The sequence below is a fragment of the Silurus aristotelis genome, assembly GCF_946808225.1.
Source record: "Silurus aristotelis genome assembly, chromosome: 16".
NCBI lineage: Eukaryota > Metazoa > Chordata > Actinopteri > Siluriformes > Siluridae > Silurus > Silurus aristotelis.
The window spans coordinates 3264408-3283284 of record NC_139589.1 but is presented as its reverse complement, the minus strand read 5'-3'; the positions used below and the strand labels follow the sequence as shown (position 1 = coordinate 3283284).

At 42.2% G+C, this 18877-nt stretch overlaps 1 protein-coding gene and 1 long non-coding RNA gene across 3 annotated transcripts in view; both read right to left on the bottom strand.

Moving 5' to 3' along the window:
* Positions 1-371: 371 nt before the first annotated feature.
* On the bottom strand, positions 372-1428 carry LOC310739065. The gene is made up of 2 exons (XR_014537229.1): positions 509-1428; positions 372-476 (listed from the first exon to the last, which is right to left on the bottom strand). It is a non-coding gene; the product is annotated as an uncharacterized lncRNA (long non-coding RNA).
* A 51-nt stretch (positions 1429-1479) lies between these two features.
* Positions 1480-18877, bottom strand: part of ssh2b (slingshot protein phosphatase 2b) — a 32772-nt gene continuing 15374 nt past the window's right edge. For both annotated transcript variants that reach the window (XM_083564518.1, XM_083564519.1), the window contains 13 exons: positions 16125-16243; positions 15961-16025; positions 15713-15834; positions 15542-15607; positions 15383-15448; positions 15102-15296; positions 13628-13721; positions 11044-11172; positions 10877-10923; positions 10638-10784; positions 9155-9355; positions 6825-7710; positions 1480-3070 (listed from right to left, as the gene is read on the bottom strand). In XM_083564518.1, coding sequence (XP_083420644.1) covers positions 1787-3070; positions 6825-7710; positions 9155-9355; positions 10638-10784; positions 10877-10923; positions 11044-11172; positions 13628-13721; positions 15102-15296; positions 15383-15448; positions 15542-15607; positions 15713-15834; positions 15961-16025; positions 16125-16243 — 3421 coding nt within the window. In that variant the 3' untranslated portion in view covers positions 1480-1786. The remainder of the gene's footprint in view (positions 3071-6824; positions 7711-9154; positions 9356-10637; positions 10785-10876; positions 10924-11043; positions 11173-13627; positions 13722-15101; positions 15297-15382; positions 15449-15541; positions 15608-15712; positions 15835-15960; positions 16026-16124; positions 16244-18877) is intronic.

Below are 18877 nucleotides of genomic sequence, written 5' to 3'. Positions count from 1 at the left end.
ACTTCAACACCACGTATTTCCGTCTGGAAATGTCACCGCACCTAAATCTTATTGAACTGCTCTGGGAGGAACTGGATCCTAAAGAAATCTCGAACTAGTGAAGAACATCTTTGGCAAGTTTAACAAGAGAATTTCAGCTGAACGTTTGGAGAACAGAACTGTCAGGATGCAGAGGGTGTGTAAAGCTGTTCCTCATGGTAATAGAGGATTTAAAAATCTGAACATTTATATATTCAATTTTCATAGAAACAAAACAAACATGCACGTGTCTCTTAAAAGCGGTAAAATGCCACTATACTTTTCCCACCATATATTCAAACCTTTCAAAAATTCCTAATGATTTGAAGTCAACTTCTTATGGGACAGAAAGATTTGTGATTGATTTTCTCTTTAATTGTCACAGTTTAAGCAGAGTAAAAAGAAAATCCAGTTTCACAAGAAACAGAAATAAAACAGACTAAATTGCACATTGCATCCTACACACACACACACACACACACACACACACACACACACACACACACACATACACACACACGCAGCCAGCATGCGTCCAGATTACAAACCACAGATTCTTAAAAAAATGGGAAACGTAATAAAAAAGATAAAGTGCATATGAAAAACTCCCTCACAATTGTTTATATATTACTGAACAAAAAAAAAGAGAAACTGCACTTTTCGAATTGAATTTGAGAAAAAATAAAAAGGTGCACACACACATTTACATAGACAGTCATACACACACATTCATTAAAAAGGAATCTATACATACATCCACTAAGCCCCGGAGATCTACGTTCTACCTAGCATACATATTATCCCGTTCTTAATTGAGCATAACATGCACACTAATCAGACTTCCAGAACGATTTTGCACCACGTACATAGCTGAATGGATTTGAACATTTTTGTCCAAGATTCTTTATCTCGTCCGCACACACACACAGAATAAATCTCCAAAAGAGAAAGAAATCCAGGTCAGAGCATTAGCATTCAGCAGTGAGATGCTGCAGGCTGAGAGGAACCTCTACACTTGTTTGTATTAAACCATTTGCCCGATATTGTGCAAAGTGTGGAACCTTTCGAAGGGTTTTCTGAGGGTCTGAGATTAAACCTGCCCCCCATCAGCCCCATCGCACTATTAACTATTAACTTCCCTCATCTCTAACTTCGTGCTCCATTTTATATAGAGGTCGACCGATAAATCGGGTTTTGCCAAATAATCGGCACAGATAGTCAATACTAATCTGTAATCCATACCGATAGTTTTTCCGGCTTCCGGTCTGCTGTCATTACGAGAGCGGCCTCTGGTGGCGAGAAGGCAAGTGCTGTTCGTTTTTTGCACGCAAGACTGCGCGCTGCATGAAGAGCGCAATCATTTATGAATTATATAGTTATATATATATATATATATATATATATATATATATATATATATATATATATATATATATATATATATATATATATATTATGTATATATTAATATTTATTCCGTTAAGCACATTTTCATGATTTAGTATTGTTTTTTTTATAAATTTTTCTAGTTTCTATTTTAAAAACTATCACTTGATTTATCGATTATCGGCAAAAAGGTGCACAGCTTTGATCCTAGCATCAGTAAAATCCACAATCGGTCGACCTCTAATTGTGTATCTGATGATCAGCCTCCGAAAGCCAACCGGCAGTTTTATTTCAATTTTTAAGGCCCACTGAGGTATGTGAAAAAAACAACAACACAATACCATGCACGCAGCACAAACACAATTAAAAACAACAGCCTGGGTCACATGGTGTGATAATAGGAGTTCGAGGTTCGTTTTTTAAGCCTCCTCAAGGGGTGAGTCCTTCCATACTGCTGCCGAGTCGCCACGGAGATTAAGGCAGGCGCTGGCACCGGAGTGGACGCTGGATCGGGGACCTTTCCTCGCCTACAGCACTCGCTGGATGACGGTGAGTCTGCCAGTGGCGGGGAGACCTTGTGCTGAACTCGTGCGGCCTGGCAGTTTTGCGATCCAGTAGAAGGGAGGCGAATTGTGCAAGTCGGAGGGAGGGAGGGTGTATGCCTGGGTAGAACCCGCTTCTTTTTTGAGGTATCGTCGGTAAAAGAGTGAGGGCGTGGCTTTGCAGGGCGCGGAGACGACGGTTGTGACGAGGGGGACGGCGCGGGACTACGCTCCAGTTCGCTCAGATCGTCAGCCAACAGGTCGAGGGAGCCGAGCTTAGCCAGTGAGGCTGATCTCTTGATCAGTGAGGGAGGGGTCAGGCCAGCTTGACGCATTCTCGCCTCGACCTCTCTGGCTCGATCTTGAATGCTCCACTCTCTTTTCGGTTGGTTCCCATTCCACGGCTGGCTGAGCCTCCTGTCTGATCCGCCACGCAGCTGGTGGAGAAACGCGCCGAGCTGCCTCAAAGTCTCGCACGTCTCTCTCAGGTGGTCTTGAGAAAGCCAGTCAGTGCTTGTCTCTTTCTCTGTGACACCCTCGAGCTGAAAAAGCGCTTCTGAAGAACACCTGGAATGGCTTTGCTTCAAGTCTGAGAGGCTCGCGTTCGTCTCGAGGAATCCAGTGTGTTCAAGCTCTTCTTCCCTGAGTCTTATTTTATACCCTTTCCCCATCCCTTCCTCTACAGGTGAAAGCTCCTCCATCTGCTCCTTTATCGCTGCTGTTTCATCAGGCTGATGGTGGTGGGCTGGCACAGTGCTCAAATCAAGGAAGAGGTCTAAATCAGATGAAGTGTTCTCGGTTCTGTCTCTGCTGCTGGTGCTGAGCACGGGATGATCAAAAGGACAGCCGAGAGCACTCTGTAGCAGCGTTGACGATGAAACGTCTTGCTTCATCTTCTGTTCTAGCTGCCTGGTGGCTCGCCGCACTGTACCCTTTGACCAGTCACTTTGGAGCGTCTCGTGGAGCTCCGCCTTCTCCACTTCCGGTGAGTTTTTGACTAGCTCCTCCTCCTCCTTTAAGCTACTGGAATCAGGTTGGCTGGCAGGGGGAGGGGGAGAAGTTACGCTGGGCCTCGCGGACTCCAGTTCTGAGACTGTGTTATAAACCGAAACACTGCAGTTCTCCTGAAAAAGAGAATACAAATCGGTAAGGCTTGGGACAGACATGGTTTTACAGGCAGATTTCCACCACAGAAACCTTTTCAGGAACTCAGGTTGAAAAGTTTCTAAAACTACTTCCAGGAACCTTTTTCAGCACAATGTTCGATTGAGAAAAGTGAAGAACAAAAAAACTATAAGAACAAGTGAGTACTAAAACTGCCGCCCATCAGCAACACAATGGCTGAAATTGTGTAGAAGCGAAGTTGTGTAGTACGTAGGAGCACTATAAAGGACAAATTTAATTCGTGAAGATACATTACTGATTCGACTTCAGCTCCGTCTATGCAATCTTTTGACCACTACCTCCTTACTTACAGGTCACATACATGCAACATGCACAATTTTACACTTGCAGACGGGTCCCATGAATGGCAGCTTGGTGTGGCTGGGATTTGAACTTATAACCTTCAAATCCAATGCCTTAACCACTAAGCTACAACCTGCCCACCTTCCAGCCAAATAGTACATTTGCAGCTGAATTTGAGGTGCTTGTTTTTGAGTTGACTGAAATTATAGCGGTCCATTTTTGACATTTTTAAATGAAAATATTTCAACTGAGCTACGGCCAGTCCACTCTGCTCATTCTCACTTATTTTACAGTGAATCTGTCACTAAAATAATGCATTAATAAGACAAAATATTCTAAATAAATGATGTTTTGTTTAAGCTCTCCCCCTAAGAGACAGAACCAGGGGGTGGGCACTTCAGTTCTTGTGGTTACCAAAGTATACCTGATAGTAAAAGTGCTCAAATGCTCAACTCAAATCGTCCAGAAGAAAATATAGAATAAAAAAAAAAAAAATCTACAGATATAAAATCAGATTCAGCACAGCCACTATAAACTACAAATGAGTAAGAAGCTCTTTATAAAACCTCTTTTATTAAAATAATGTCAAAATATAATAAATAATTATTGCTTTGTAAACTGTTTGAGATATATTATGTGAGAAACTGTATATCGTGCACGGTTCCGTCGTGCCGCTTTAAAAAGGCGAATAAAAATCGCAATCAGTTTCCAAAGCCTCCTGCGCTGGCCACTTAATTAGGAACGCCATACTAATCCCGGGCGAGGCTTTGCTCTTAGAACATCTCCAGTTCTTCGTAAACAGGATTCCTTGATGCTGACGTGACTGCATGACATAATCGCTGCAGATTTGCCAGCTGCACGTTCATTCTGTCTCTCTCTTTCTTTTTCTCTCTCTCTCTCTCTCTCTTTCTCTCTCTCTCTCTTTCTCTCTCTGCTGTTCTACTACACACCAATGGATTCAGATCTGGTGACTGAAGAGACAGTTGTACTCTGAACACACACCGGTTGGAGACATAAAAAAGAAAGGTGCTTTATACTTGTCAGCACAGTGAAATGACTTCCTTGTATATCACAGTGATGTTAGAAAGCTGGGGTCAGAGTGCAGGGTCAGCCATGATACAGCACCGCTGGAGCACTGAGGGGCCTTGCTCAGGGGCCACAGGGGAGATAGCTTGGTGATACTGAGGCTTAAACCCCCAACCTTCTGTTTAGAAACCCACAGCCTTAACCACTGAGCTCCTCCCCATGGATTGCTAGTTTGAGTATTTCTGTCTGATGACCTTCTGGGATTTTAATTCCAAAAATCTCTAGAGCAGAGGTGGTGTTCACGATTTTCCACAAAGGGCCAGTGTGGATACAGGTTTTTTATTTAAACCAAACAAGGGATAAGAGTCCATTGAAAATAATCTGGTGGAATAAAAAAAAAAATCTGGTGGAATATGTTGTGTATTGGTTGAAATAAAAACCTCATGTACCATTCTGTGTAAACTCTAAAAGATTTTTGGAGTAAAAATCACAGAAGATCATCAGACAGACATACTCAAACCAGCACAACCATGGTAAGCATAAACTATTAGGGGTCGACCGATTAATCAGCACCGATAGTTGATCGCTGGAACTATCGGATATCAGCAAAAATGCATACCAATAGTTTTTCCGGCGTCTGGTCCACTGTCATTAGGAGAGCGGCCTCTAGAGGTGAATAGCTGACACCACATGCTGTTGTATTTACATGTCAAAAGGCGTGCTGCACTGAGAGCGCTATATTATATTTATTATTTATCATTTATTAATTATTCGATTCTATTAATTAATTAAAATATTTATATTTATATAATTTGGTACATATTTATGATTTAGCACTTTTTTATGTTTGTAATAAAGTTCTGTACTAGTTTACATGGAGTGTTTTGTTTTTAATCCAGTATCCATTTTTAAAACTATTGTTTGGTCAATCGGTTGTCGGCAAATACAATTTAAGTAGTTATCGATAAAATCCACTATCGGCCGACCTCTAATACATGATTGCCCGTTCGGATATGTACACGTAATGAGCATATAAAATGACCTGCCAAGTGAAGCATCTGTAAAACACGACAAAACAAGTTTTCAGCTTCTTCAGTCCAAATCTTGGGTCGGTTGCCCACTTAACGTTAACGGTCCTGACCCCTGTGCTCTTTCATGATAATTCCAAGCCCATTTGGTTCCTTAAAAGGTTCTGCAGTTTTGGTGGAAACAAGCCTTAAGTGAAGAACACCAAAGAATGACGGACAGCATTTCGGACCACCAACACCATCATGGAAATGGGGAACCCCATGCAGCATTCCTTTTCACCACAGGGTGGCAGCCAATGACACGAGTTTCAAACTCGAAGCATGGTTACGGTGGGGTATGGGATGTCGAGACACGTGAGTTTTAATAGAAGTGTCGCACTTACTCTCAGCAACACTACTCCGTTGCTGTAATCAAAAATTATAACAGTGATTTAAGCATTTTTTTTGGACTGCAGAGAAATCCACTGTTTTCAAGCGGCTTGTGCGATATTATAGTGATCAACAAAAGATTCAAAGAATCGGATATTCGATTTAATACATAAAAAACAAAAACTCGTTTGAAATTTGTAAAAATAAACAACACAGATAATCAGGTCCTTCGGTTCATTTTGCATCCATTTGCCTGCCGCAACGTCGCCGGCTGCGTTCCTGACGTCATTTACTGCGTCATTTTAAATCTGCTGCGGTTCGCTAATCAAGAAAATACGCACCAGGCCATTAGCATCAACTGATTAGCATTGGGGTTTTTGGGGGGCGTAACCTACAATGATTTTTTATTGAGCAATTATGAATAGCATTATTATTATCTGTGTAAAAATAAATACAAAATAATAAACCCACACACACACACACACACACACACACACACACACACACGCGTACGCAATTATATTACGCAGATGAGGTTTAACAAATTTAAACTAATCTTTCCATTTATTTTATTTTATTTTGTGAATGTAATTTTGTTTATTTATTCGATTACTTAATTTAATCAATATAATAAAAAAGTGTGCTGCATTAATTTTTATTATTAATTATTATTGATTATGATTAATTCGAATTGTATATTTTATTTTTGATTGAAACCAGACGTTTTCTTTAAAAAAGAAAAATGTAGTGTTGCGTTTACGAATGTTAAAACGTAAAAAAAAACGGCAGGCAATTGTATGTTCTGCATTTCTTCCCCCGACCGTAGCGAAATTTAACCGAACTGTGAATTTTGTGTATCGTTAAAACCCTAGTGAAGACCCTCTGTGGAAAACTTCAAAATAAAACAAAAAACCAGGATTGAAGAAAAATCAATATCGCACAAGCCAACTTCGGATCAAACTTTTTGGGGTTTTTTTTTTGCACCTACCTTTTTCTGATCATTCTCCCCTTTAACGGAGTGCTCAGGAATCCCGAGCTTCGACTCCTGGTTCGGACATTTATCTCGAAGCGTCTGCTCAGAAATGCACCGGCTTTGTGCCTCCTGAGAGAGGCCGAGGAATTTCTCTCTGGCACTGAAGAAATCGATGCGGTCAGGGCTCTGAGCTGGCGGAGTGGATGCAAAAACGGCCGCTTCCTGTATTGTGGCACTGGGGTGTTGGTGGTGATTATCGTCCTTGGCGTGACCTTGCCCTGGACAGTCCACTTCTGTGTCAGGCACTTGCTGGCTGAATTTTTGCCTAAGCTCAGGCACCTGTGTGTGCTGCCCTGCAGCTGAGGCCGAGTTGGGAGCTTGTCTGCTTGGCTCGGGTGTTCGGCTCCTAACGCACCCGGTTCTGGAAGGAGAAGACGCCTCTGGCTGCTCGTGACTGAGTGCTTTGGCCTCTGCGTCAGGCTGATGTGTTGGCGATGAGGCAGGGAGATGAAGAGCAGCAGGAGGATAAGGCCGGCTCACGGGAACCGTTTCCGCTACTATCACGGGCGCCGAAGTGGGCCGCGTACCAGGCACTACTGTCGCTGCTCTGGGTTTAAGGAAAACAGACGGTTCCTCGGAGGCGAGGCTTTCTGCAGAGTTTCCGAGCCCGTTTGAGAAAGGCGCTTCATGCTCGCTGATTTTTTTCCCTGCTGCAGTTCCCAAGGAAGGGCTGAGAGTCTGGAGCAGCTCCTGGAGAGATGGTGACGCCTGGGTGCTGTTCAGGTTGCGGGGGTTCGAGCGGCCGAGCGACTGCGCCGCGGGGGTTTTGACCAGGGGCTCGTGGTGATCGGAGAGGTTGCTGTCGGAATGGGAACGCCACAACTTGTTGTGCCTCTGCCTGCTATCGAGGTGAGAAGAAAAGATGCAGCAAAGTGTAGAGGAGAGAGAAGAAAAGAAGAGCAAGTTGAATAAACAGAGCATCACTGAACATAAATGCACATATGTATGTATTTCATTTTTAATGGATTTCTCTCCAACAGGTACACGGCGTGCGAGCCAGTGCTTTCAGCCCGAATACAGGTTGTAGCTCGGTGGTTATGATCTTGGACTTCTGATCAGAAGGTCATGAGTTTAAATCCCAGCACCACCGAACTGCCACTGCTGCGTGTTTGAACAGTTGTATAAATAGATACGAGCGTCTAACAAATGCTGTAAATTACAGCTTTCAAACCCTGTTCATAGCTCAGGTTTTTTCACACACTGACTCTTATCAGTAGGATCAGCCATCCACTGAACTGTCAGTTTCATGTCTGCCTTTTTTTACTCTCAAATCAACTTTGGTTTTTCCGAATTCCGACCTTATGGCTCGTGATGCCGACTTTTTTCTTACAATTATGACTCGATTTCTCGCGATTTCCGACTTTTTTCCCCGCAATCCCGACTTTATTTCTCGTGTCTGCCGATTTCTTGTGTCTTACTCGATTTCTAACGATTCCGACATTTTTCCTCGCAATTCCAACTTTATTTCACGTGTCTTCCTTTTTTTCTCGCAATACCGACTTTATTTATTACAATTATGACTTTATTCCTTGGATTCCGACCCGATTTCTCACGATTTTCGACTCGATTTCTCGCAATTCCGACTCGATTTCCCGTGTCTGCCTGTTTTTCTTGAAATTCCGACTTTTATTCTAACGATACCGACTCGATTTCTCCTGTTTCCGACTTTTTTCCCTCGCAATTCCAACTTTATTTCTCGTGTCTGCGTTTTTCCTCGCAATACCTACTCGATTTCTCCCAATTCCAACTCAATTTCTCGTGATTCCTGCCTTTTTTTCTTCTATTTTCCGACTTTTATTTCTTACAATTGTCATTAATACTCGCAATTCCGAGAAATTGCAAGAAAAAAAGTTAAAATTGCAAGAACCAAATAAAAAAGCAAGCAGGCGAAATAAAAATTTTATGTGGCGACAAAATGGCCTTCCAAAAGCCAGTTTCAATCCGAATGGTTCTGAATTTCGGTTGCCTCTCCATTCATGTCTTTTTCATCTGCATGTCATCTGAAAGATGTGGAATGCAACCTAACAGCTACTGTAACTACAGAAACACGCCGACACTTAACAAAAATCTCATTACTGCAACGAGGACTAAAGACAGTGTCGTACGTATTTGTTTAAAACAAGCGTACACTACGTATCTCCTACTTTTTTTAGGTACATGTCAAGTTGAATAGCTTATGAATGAGCATGTTCTTATTTAATGTTTATGTAAATATATGTGGTTCTGGCTCTTCGGCTCCTAAGCCTCCTTTTTGTTTTATTGTGTATGCAAATAAAGGTGTGCACCTGGCCAACAGGATGCCCTGATACTCCTCCAGCTGCCTCATAAAGGACGGGTTGGGTTTGGTGACGGCACGGCGCTCTTTGACGTAGTCGAAGGCTTGCTCCAGGTCCCAGCCGTACTCCTTCATGGCGTAGGCGATCACAGTGGAGGCCGAGCGGCTCACGCCCATCTTACAGTGCACCAGACACTTGGCTCCTGCTTTCCTGCAGACAAAAAAGTCCAGTTGTTTGTTATTATATGCACAGATCAGGCAAAGCATTATGACCACCTGCCTAATATTGTGTTGGTCCACATTTGCTGATAAAACACTCCTTAATGCAATTTATTTTTATTTGTTTAGCGCTTTTAACAATGAACATTGTCTCAAAGCAGCTTTACACAGATAATGTGGTGATAAAAAGGAATAAGATGCTCTTTATAAGTGTAAGTTTGTCGATGAGTGAGCCGGTGGCAACCGTGGCGAGGAAAAACTCCCCGACATGGCATAAGGAAAAAACCTTGAGAGGAACAAGACTTAAGAGGGAACCCATCCTCATCTGGGTTGCACCAAATGTCCATTTATAACAGATAAACAATGTTGAGGTGCAGTGATGGGGATCAGATGCAAACTGTAGTCCTGAGTCAGTGTAGCAGAATATCAACATTAACTACAGTCCAAATCCACGCTCAAAGCTCCCGTTATTCTCCGGCATTTCATGGATCCCCAGGGCGTTGATGAGAAACCGTCCCCAGCTGCACAGAGTGGCCTCCAATCGAAAAGAAACATGGAGCATCAACATCATGAACTTCTTAAGCAGTTTGAGCTACAGGAGCTCGTCTGTTAAACGGACCACACGGACCAGCCTTCTCCCCATGTGCATTGATGAAAATCAAAATTCCTTTGAGAAAAAAATTTTCACTTGCTGCCTAATAAAAAAATCCACCCATTTACAGGTGCCATGATAAAGAGATCATCGGTGTTATTTGATCAATGGTCGTACATTGTTCAATATATTGGTTCGATATCGACTGCGCAACTATCCAATAACAACAATTTAAACTGTGCAATAACCGAGTGCAGTTTGTTTGTTTCATTGTGTAACTATTATTATTGTTGTTTTTGTTTACTTTTGTATTTATATACTATACATATTTGTACTGTGTCTCTGCTTTATATTTGCACATTGTTTTGCTGATGCAACATGGGAATTTCTCCACTGTGGGCAAATAAAGGCTTATCTTATCTTAGCTTAGCTTAGCTTAATGTTAGAATGTCAATGTTATGCCAGTGTATAAAGAGATGTGGAAATGAAGATGTCGTTGTTGGGAGGCGTGACAAGGAGAAGGATTTCAACCCCGACACCAGCAAGTGATATCAAACCAAGATGGTTGCTCACGGCCAAGCAAAAAGAACGGAATTATAAAAGTGAGACGTGGCAGAAAAACACGCATACTAGCATGATTTTCCGTGTTCTGATGCATAGCCGGAGCAGCAGCTGAACTTACTTCGCCCTGGAGATGAATTTATACGTGTCGTTCCAGTACGCCAGCAAATCGGTCGCCTCCTCGTCGTACACGCGGATGTTGTGGTACTCGAACAGACCCGGGAAGAAGTTATCGATCTCCCGGGTCACGTTGAGGATGTACTGAACCCTGAAGACAAAGAAATAAAAGGTTTGTTTTGACGTGCGCGTTCGTAGTCATGCTTGTAGCTGAGTATTTGGGCGGTGTCTCTGGTCTCTTACCCGCTGTTCTGTAGCTCTTCCAGATTCGACGCGTTCCATTCTGAACCCTGCCAAACGAACGCAAGCAGGTGGTGGTATGTTGCTAAATGACTAAGTGAGGGGTTCCGTTAACAGGAAACTGAATTTGAATAGCATGAAAGCAGAAAGCGATATAATAAAAGAATTACCAGGTACACGTGCTCGAAGATCTCAGTGGGACTGTCCATCTGACCCAGGATGACAATAATCTCATTATCGATGTACTCCTTAAACTCACGCAGGTTACACCCCATCTGCATTTCCAGCTCGGTGCGGATCTGAGACGACAGAGATGAAATCAGAGGTGCAATTTTCACCAAGTGAATTTAAGATTTTATTCTTTGGTGAAGACTTGGATTTTTGGTTGAACGACATTTAGGAAGGAACCATAGCAGACCAAAAAAAACGTCCTCTAATATACAAGCACCTGTGAAAAGTTTGGAAACGCAGAGTCTTTTATGGTTTTTGACACACAGGCATGTCCCATTTGCTTCTATGCAACAAACTCATAAGAATGGGGAGAAGAAATCTCTGTGGAGTCCAAATGTGACATCTTCTCAACTTATCAACTTCTGTAAGATGAAGAAGATGAGCGAAGATGTAATCAGCGTGCCTCACCCTTAGGGTTGTTTTAGAGCAGGGAAGGTTGGACACTGGAGGTTGGGTGAAAGGTACCAACATGGCAACCGTTCCATACTTTAACGCCACACCATCCCGTCTGGACTGCGGCTCTTTGGAACCCGACTTCACCACACAACAAGACGATAAGCCGAAACGTATTTAGAGAGCCGCAGGAGTGTTTTATATATCATAGAATGACCTGCCCAGTCACCCATAAATCCTATTGAACTGATCTGGGATGAACTGGATCGCAAAAAAATAAATGTCCAAATAGTGAAGTACATCTTTAGCAAGTTTTACAAGAGGCACAGCAATATAAAGTTTGGAGAAATTAACTGTCTGGATACCGAGTGTGTGTAAAGCTTGTGTACATGCTAAGTGAGGATTTTTCAATGAAAATAAAGTTTTATATATTTGTTTGGTCGAAGGAAATATTTATACTGTAGATTACCGAGCTGCATAGAAACAAAAGGAACATGCGTGTGTCCCTCAAAAACCAGAAAAGGCTCTGTCTTTCCACACTTTTAACATCCCAAGGCTTAAGTGGAAATTTGACTTCAACTAATAACAGATTTCCTGATCTATAATATAATAATAGCATGTTAACGCAGAATTCCTGCTCCGAAAGATAAGAATGTCTCTGCGAACCCTGAAGCTAGCAAGTGATACAAAATAAAAGAGATCCTGATTAATCTCTAATCTACCCAGGAGACTTTGTAGATTAGTTGAACTCGTTCAAGGTTAAAGAAGTACTACTTTATATCTGTTCCTCATTCTCTGAGCGGCCATGTTGATTTAACATGACATCACACCGATAACTGGTGGTTTGAGGGAGAAATTGTGTTTTTTTTGGTTATGCTTTTTTTTCCTCCTCAGCTCGAGTAGAAAATTCCAGTCCGAATGCAGGATTATAAAAGACAGAGGGACGAATCCTCGCATATAAACACGTAGTTTCATTTCCTTTCACTTGTGTGTTTTTAATGTCTGTCTGCACTGTCTGTCTGTACTGTTTTTCGTCTGCAATGTTTGCACTAGGTTGCACTTTATGTAGCTTTGTGTTGTAGCTCTATGCACCAGGGTTCTGGAGGAACGTTGTCTCGTTTTTACTGTGTACTGTGGACCGCTGTGTATAGTAGAAATGACAATAAAAGCCTCTTGACTTCACTTGACACTGTACAACAATGTTTGAGTCTGTAAAATCCCCCCCCTGATTTGACTACATTTGAATGTGACGTTCCTACTTTATACACGAAACTGGCGCTTTATTTGTCCAGCATCACAGGGTTCGTGTAAAACATTTTCATATTTCCACAGACCATGCTGTGTCTGACAGGTTTCTACAGGTTTAAACAAGACATGTTTAGACCCTTTTAAGACAATTGGGGATGAAATTTAAGACTTGTACCATGGCATCAAACACGCACACAAACACGTTGTTAGCAACAGTTTTATTTTCCCAAGCGAAACTTGCACTTCTCTATCAATTAAAAATAAACTCAGTTATACGTTTGTGCTACAATACGAGAGATTTACACCAGTAACAGAAAGCTGATTGGCTGATTGGAAACAAAGAAAAATGAATTCTAAAGTGCCACGAGAGCATTTCAGTGAGCGTTAAAGGTGCCGTTACATGGACATCGGGAACATTAGGAGCTGTCTAACATTATTTTAGACCTGGAACAGCGAATGTAAGACTTTTTAAGGCCTAAAATTGAGATTTTTTTAGGTTTATTTTTACTTTTTAAGACTCAGAGGGAGCTCATATGAGCAAGAACCGAACAAGAACTACTTGAAGCAAACTGTCTGTTAAACACGTGTGCCACAGTTAATAGCGCCATTTTTTAACAGCTCTTAGTCTTCTCCTATAATGTCTGCTGAATCGCCAGATCCTTTAAATGTACATTTCTTCGTCTCTCCTTTTCTTTTCATCCTACGGGTATCCATGAGGTTCAAGTCAAGAAACTGAGATGGCCATGGCAGGACCTTGAGTCTGCAGACCTTTGATTTGGTGTGCAAGTACCAGTGGAGGGCGCTGTTTGTATGAGAAAGTATGTGTATGTGTGTGTGTGTGTGTGTGTGTGTGTGTGTGTGTGTGTGTGTGTGTGCGCGCACCTCTTTAGAGGTGACATTCTCCAAGTCTTTCTGCATCATGATCTCTCTCAGGCGTGTCTTGATCAGTCTCTCCGTTCTCTCTCGCTCGTTTGGCCTGAAGTCACATTACACATAGTCTTTATACAGGGGCCATTAAACAATTACTTTTGCACAAACTCATTCTCACCGAAGCGAAACAAGAAGCAAGTAAGAAACCCGTCCGTTGCCATTTACACACATCAGCTAAACAAACACGGGCGATGCTGAACGAAGTGTGTGGCATGGCAGCCTGGCTGATAACGTGCCCACAAACAGGAAGTGCAAGTGAGCTGGTGTCTGACTGCAAACTGGTGCTGAACGAACTCTTTGAACTCGATCCTCTTTAGCCTTCGCTTAAGTTTTTAGTCAAACTGAAAAGCAACCAGACATTAAGGCTTCCGTTCCGACGTGCTCGAAAAACCACAGTCTCGCACACAAGACGTAAACACACGCAAAATTTGTTTGTCTGTAACAGAATGCATGAATTGCACACTAACTTTCACATATATGACTCGTTTCGGTGATTACACACTATATACAATATATATAATATATACACTGTATAAACAAAAGTTTGTGGACACCTGATATGCTTTTTAAACATCATATTCCCTGTTTAGTCCCCATTTGCTGTTATAATAACCTCCACTCTTCTGGGAAGATGTTCCACTAGATTTTTGTGGAGATTTGTGTGAGATTTCATTCAGTCACAAGGGTTTTAGTAAAGTCAGGTCCTGATGGAGGTGATGTGAGGAGGCCTGGAGTGCAGTCAGCGTTCACCTTCATCCCAAAGGTGTTCAATAGGGTTTAAAGAGCTATAACAGGAGATCTTCCACTCAAACCCATGGAAAGCAGATCTTCATGGCTTTGTCATGCTGAAACAAGTGTGAATCTTCAAGTTCAAGTGAAGGAAAAAATGTAATGCTTCCTCATCCAAAGACCTGCTATACAATTGTGTGCCTCCAATATGAGAAAATAGATTGGGAGATTTTCTCAGCAGTAAAAAAAAAAAAAAAAAAAATGATGTCATGATTGTGATTTGAGCAGCATCTTCTTTCTCTGAACTCAACCCTATTGGGCATCTGTGGGATGATTGTGAACACTGATTGCACCCCAGGCCTCCTCACCTTACCTACACCATTACCTGCCTTTACTAACGCCCCTTGTGGCTGATGAACACAAATGTCCACAAGCAAACTTCAAAATCTAAAGGGAACATCTTCTTAGAAGAGTGAAGGGAATTCTAAGAGCAAATTGGGACTAAATGTGGAATGTGATGCTAAAAAAGCTCATACTTATGACCAGGTGTCCACAAACCTTTGGCAATATAGTCTGTCTGTCTGTCTGTCTGTCTGTCTGTCTGTCTGTCTGTCTGTCTGTCTGTGTGTCTGTTAAATAAGTCCTGGATATAAAAACCATTTAAAGGAGAAGTACGCGAAGGAATGTTTGCACATACACGTCAGAGAAGAGCACAGGCGAGTCGGCACGGTGAGACTGCACGTCCTGCATGGCGTTCCACTCGTTGATGTGCACCTGGTCCGAGGACATGCGGCTCTGGTAGTAGCTGACCCAGGTCAGGAAGAGGCTGCCTGGGAAGTAGTTATGGCAGCGTGCTACCTCGCATGCCTTATGAAGAGACTGCAGGGCCGACCTGAAAAAGAGAACGAGGTCAGAATTGATGTCGGGGAGAAGAGAAAATCAATTCCGACGCATTTCTTGTCTTCCACTGAGACGTACCACATGGCCTGGACTGAGACAGGCTTGAAAACGTGGATCCTGTTATCTGTGGATACACTAAAACCCCTGGGAGAGGAGAGAGACGAGTGTGAGATTCGAAGCTAGCATGTTATGAATGAGTTCGAACACTGCAGCTTTAAGTGGTCACAGCTTTCTTACCCATCTCCATCCAAATGGATCAGTGTGTCACTCCAGAGAGGGAGCACCAGGCCTATGGAACAGGAACTAAAAGCACACACACACTTAATGATACACATTGAACTTCAGGACTTCTCTGGTGTATCATTTTTTTTCCTTGGAAAATGGATAAATGCGGTATCATACACTGACCTGTCTGAGGGGCTGAAGTCCATGCCCAGCACCACACTCTCCTCCGTGTCCTGCCGTCCGTTCGTGGTCACTACAACCATGTAGCGTGTGCATTGAGGGCGCACGCTTTCCAACCGCACCGCCTGCCACACACCACTATGTCAATACAAGTATTCATTCTGACCCGAGCGGTATAATGATAAAGCTTTTTAAACGGTAATATGAACTGCTAACAAAAGTGTGTGTGTTTTTGTTTTTGCATTGTTCACCAGACGGATGTTGTCCTCTGGCCGGAGCAGGGTGAACATGGTCTGCAGGTGCTGCTGAAGATCTCCTAAATGGCACGTACCAAAAAATATATATATAAATCATTCATACACACATTTCGATCGATTTCCAAGCTGGTGTCATGAGAATGGGATTTTCCGGATACCCGCATGCTTGTTGCGCTGCCCTGTAATCCGCGTGGAGCAGACGGACGACGAGGAGGAGCCATTTCCCCGCGGGAGGAAGAGCGCGGCGCCTTTCACTGTTAGAAAGTTCTCGCTGATGCTGAAAAAAAACGAGGGAGACAGAAAACAATACACCATTCATTCATTTGTTCATCTTTTATACTAAACAGGCCTAGGATTGGGAACATTGTATGCAAGGTTAGAATACATTCTTGATAAGGATGCTAGTCCATTATCACAAACACACACACTCAGGAGAACCTTAGAGTGGCTAATAAAGTACTACACACAGGCCACAAGCCGAGGATCAGATCAAGTTATTATTACATCAAACCACTGATTCATACACTATATAGACTAAAAGTATTGGGACACCCGACTTGTCCAGTCATATGTGCGTCGTCTCCAAAGTGTTACCACAAACTTGGAGGTGCACAATTGGATAGAAAATGTTCCCTTCAAGTGAACTAGGAGACCCAAACCTGTTCCAGCATGACAGTAACCCTGAAGCCAGAAAGATATGCTTTATATAAGTCAAAGTGGAAGACCCGCTGCTACAGAGCTCTGATCTCAACCCAATATAACATGAATTAATGTGAACGCTGACTGCACCCCAGAACACCTCCATAGGGCTGCAGCTAACGATCAGGGCTGCAGCTAACGAGTATTCCGTCGATTAATCGAGTAGTCGGTACTGTTTCTTTATTAAAGAGCAATACTAAATATACAAGAAAAAAACAAAACGGGTCTCTTAAAATAAACAAGTCGTTTGTTTCCTTTTTAGAAATTTAGAAAGCTTTATTGCTGAAATTGCACACAAGAATATCTGTGAAAACTAAACCCATTTAGTGCATGTAACTGCCGTTTTAACTCAGCCATCGCAATTTGTCAAACTCGCTCATATCCTGACGTTCGCCCATTTTTCCTGCTTCTGACACGTCAACTTTGAGGACAAAATGTTCACTTGCTGCCTAATAAATATCTCCACCCACTAACAGGTGCCATGATGAAGAGAGAATCAGTGTTCTTCACTTCACCACTCGTAATGTTATGCCTGATCTGTGTGTGTGTGTGTGTGTGTGTGTGTGTGTGTGTGTGTGTGTGTGTGTGTGTGTGTGTGTGTGTATATAAGAATATATATATTTTTTTATATTTATATATGTAAATCGTATGTATTTGCACTTCTAGTTACATTCTAACTGCATTTTATTCCTGTACTCTGCACAATGACAATAATGTTGAATCTAATCTAATCAAAATCCAATCTATATCACACACATATATCAAATGCCTTAGATTTTTCTGACAGATTTTCCCACAGGATTCAAACAAAGAAACAAACATTTCTTAAAAAACACTTCCCTTGATGTTAAAACAGCACTTGACTTGTGTATTTGGATCTCATGTACTTTCTGCCCCTGTTGCTGCCCTGACTGCGCTCCTGAGACAGAAATCAGAGCTCTGGGAGGGTTTTTCTTTGGGGGGGGACACATTGCCTCAGATGCTAAACACTCTGCGAAGGGAATTACATGAGAACAAAGTGTTCCATTGCAGCTCGGCTTCTTTAACACTGCAACAGCTGTGATCAGACAGCGAGCGTACAGTGAGTCTTCTCATCTGATAGCCACTGCTAACAAACTAACAGCAGAACAAACAAGAGGAAGTGAACAGAAACGGGTTAACCATGCATACAAAAGTGTACAAGGCTGTGTGTGTGTGCGTGTCTGTGTGTGTGTGTGTGTGTGTGTGTCTGTGTGTACGAGTGTGTGGTTTATGCATTACATGTATAAGCAGGCGCCATTTTGAAGAACTATTTGTGATAAAGGATTTCTGCAATAAAGGCTTCCAGTGAGTTTAACTAAAGTCATGTGTATCAGAATTTATTCGTTTTCCTCAGAGTTCACAGAACGATCCGGATTAATGTGTTCCCACTGACACAAAGATGTCTGTATAACAAAATAAAGATTACTACAAATACTAGGTGCAGGGTCACGGTTCTTGATACCACAGTGCTTGAATCAAAAGTTAGGGAACCCCGTAAACCCACAACACACACACACACACACACACACACACACAATTCAGCATTGTTAACAAGAGTGCTAAACAATGATGGAACTGTAACAAATGGATGTTTGGTGAGGACGAGGATGGGTTTCCTTTTGAGTCTTGTTTCTCTCAGGGTTTTATCTTCATGCCGTCTCAGGGAGTTTTTCTTCGCCAAATTCAGGAATAAACTTATAGGCACTAAACTTATACACTTTATAACCTCTTATTTCTGTAAAGCTGCTTTGAGACAATGTCTATATTTTTTTAAAAGCGCTTTACAAATAAAAATGAAATGCCCGAGGTCCCTCATTTGTCTGCCTTGTTTTAGTGATTGGAATATCTTTAGCTAATCGATTTCCTCAGCAAATTCATGCAGCAAAAAATTGTCAAATGTTATGCTAAATGTATACCTTGTAAATAGAATTATACTGCTGCCTAGCAATGGTAGTGGTGGCTCAGTGGGTAAGGCATTGGCCTCTGGATCAGAAGGTAGCAAGTTAAAATCCCAGCACCACCAAGTTACCACTGCTGGGCCCTTGAGCAAGGCCCCTAACTGCTCAGTTGTTGCTCTGGATAAGGGTGTCTGCCACATACCATAAATGTATTTCTGTGGAAACAAAACTTAGCATAATATGGAAATATATATATGGTGTATATATAATGGAAATATTGGCAACGGGCTGAA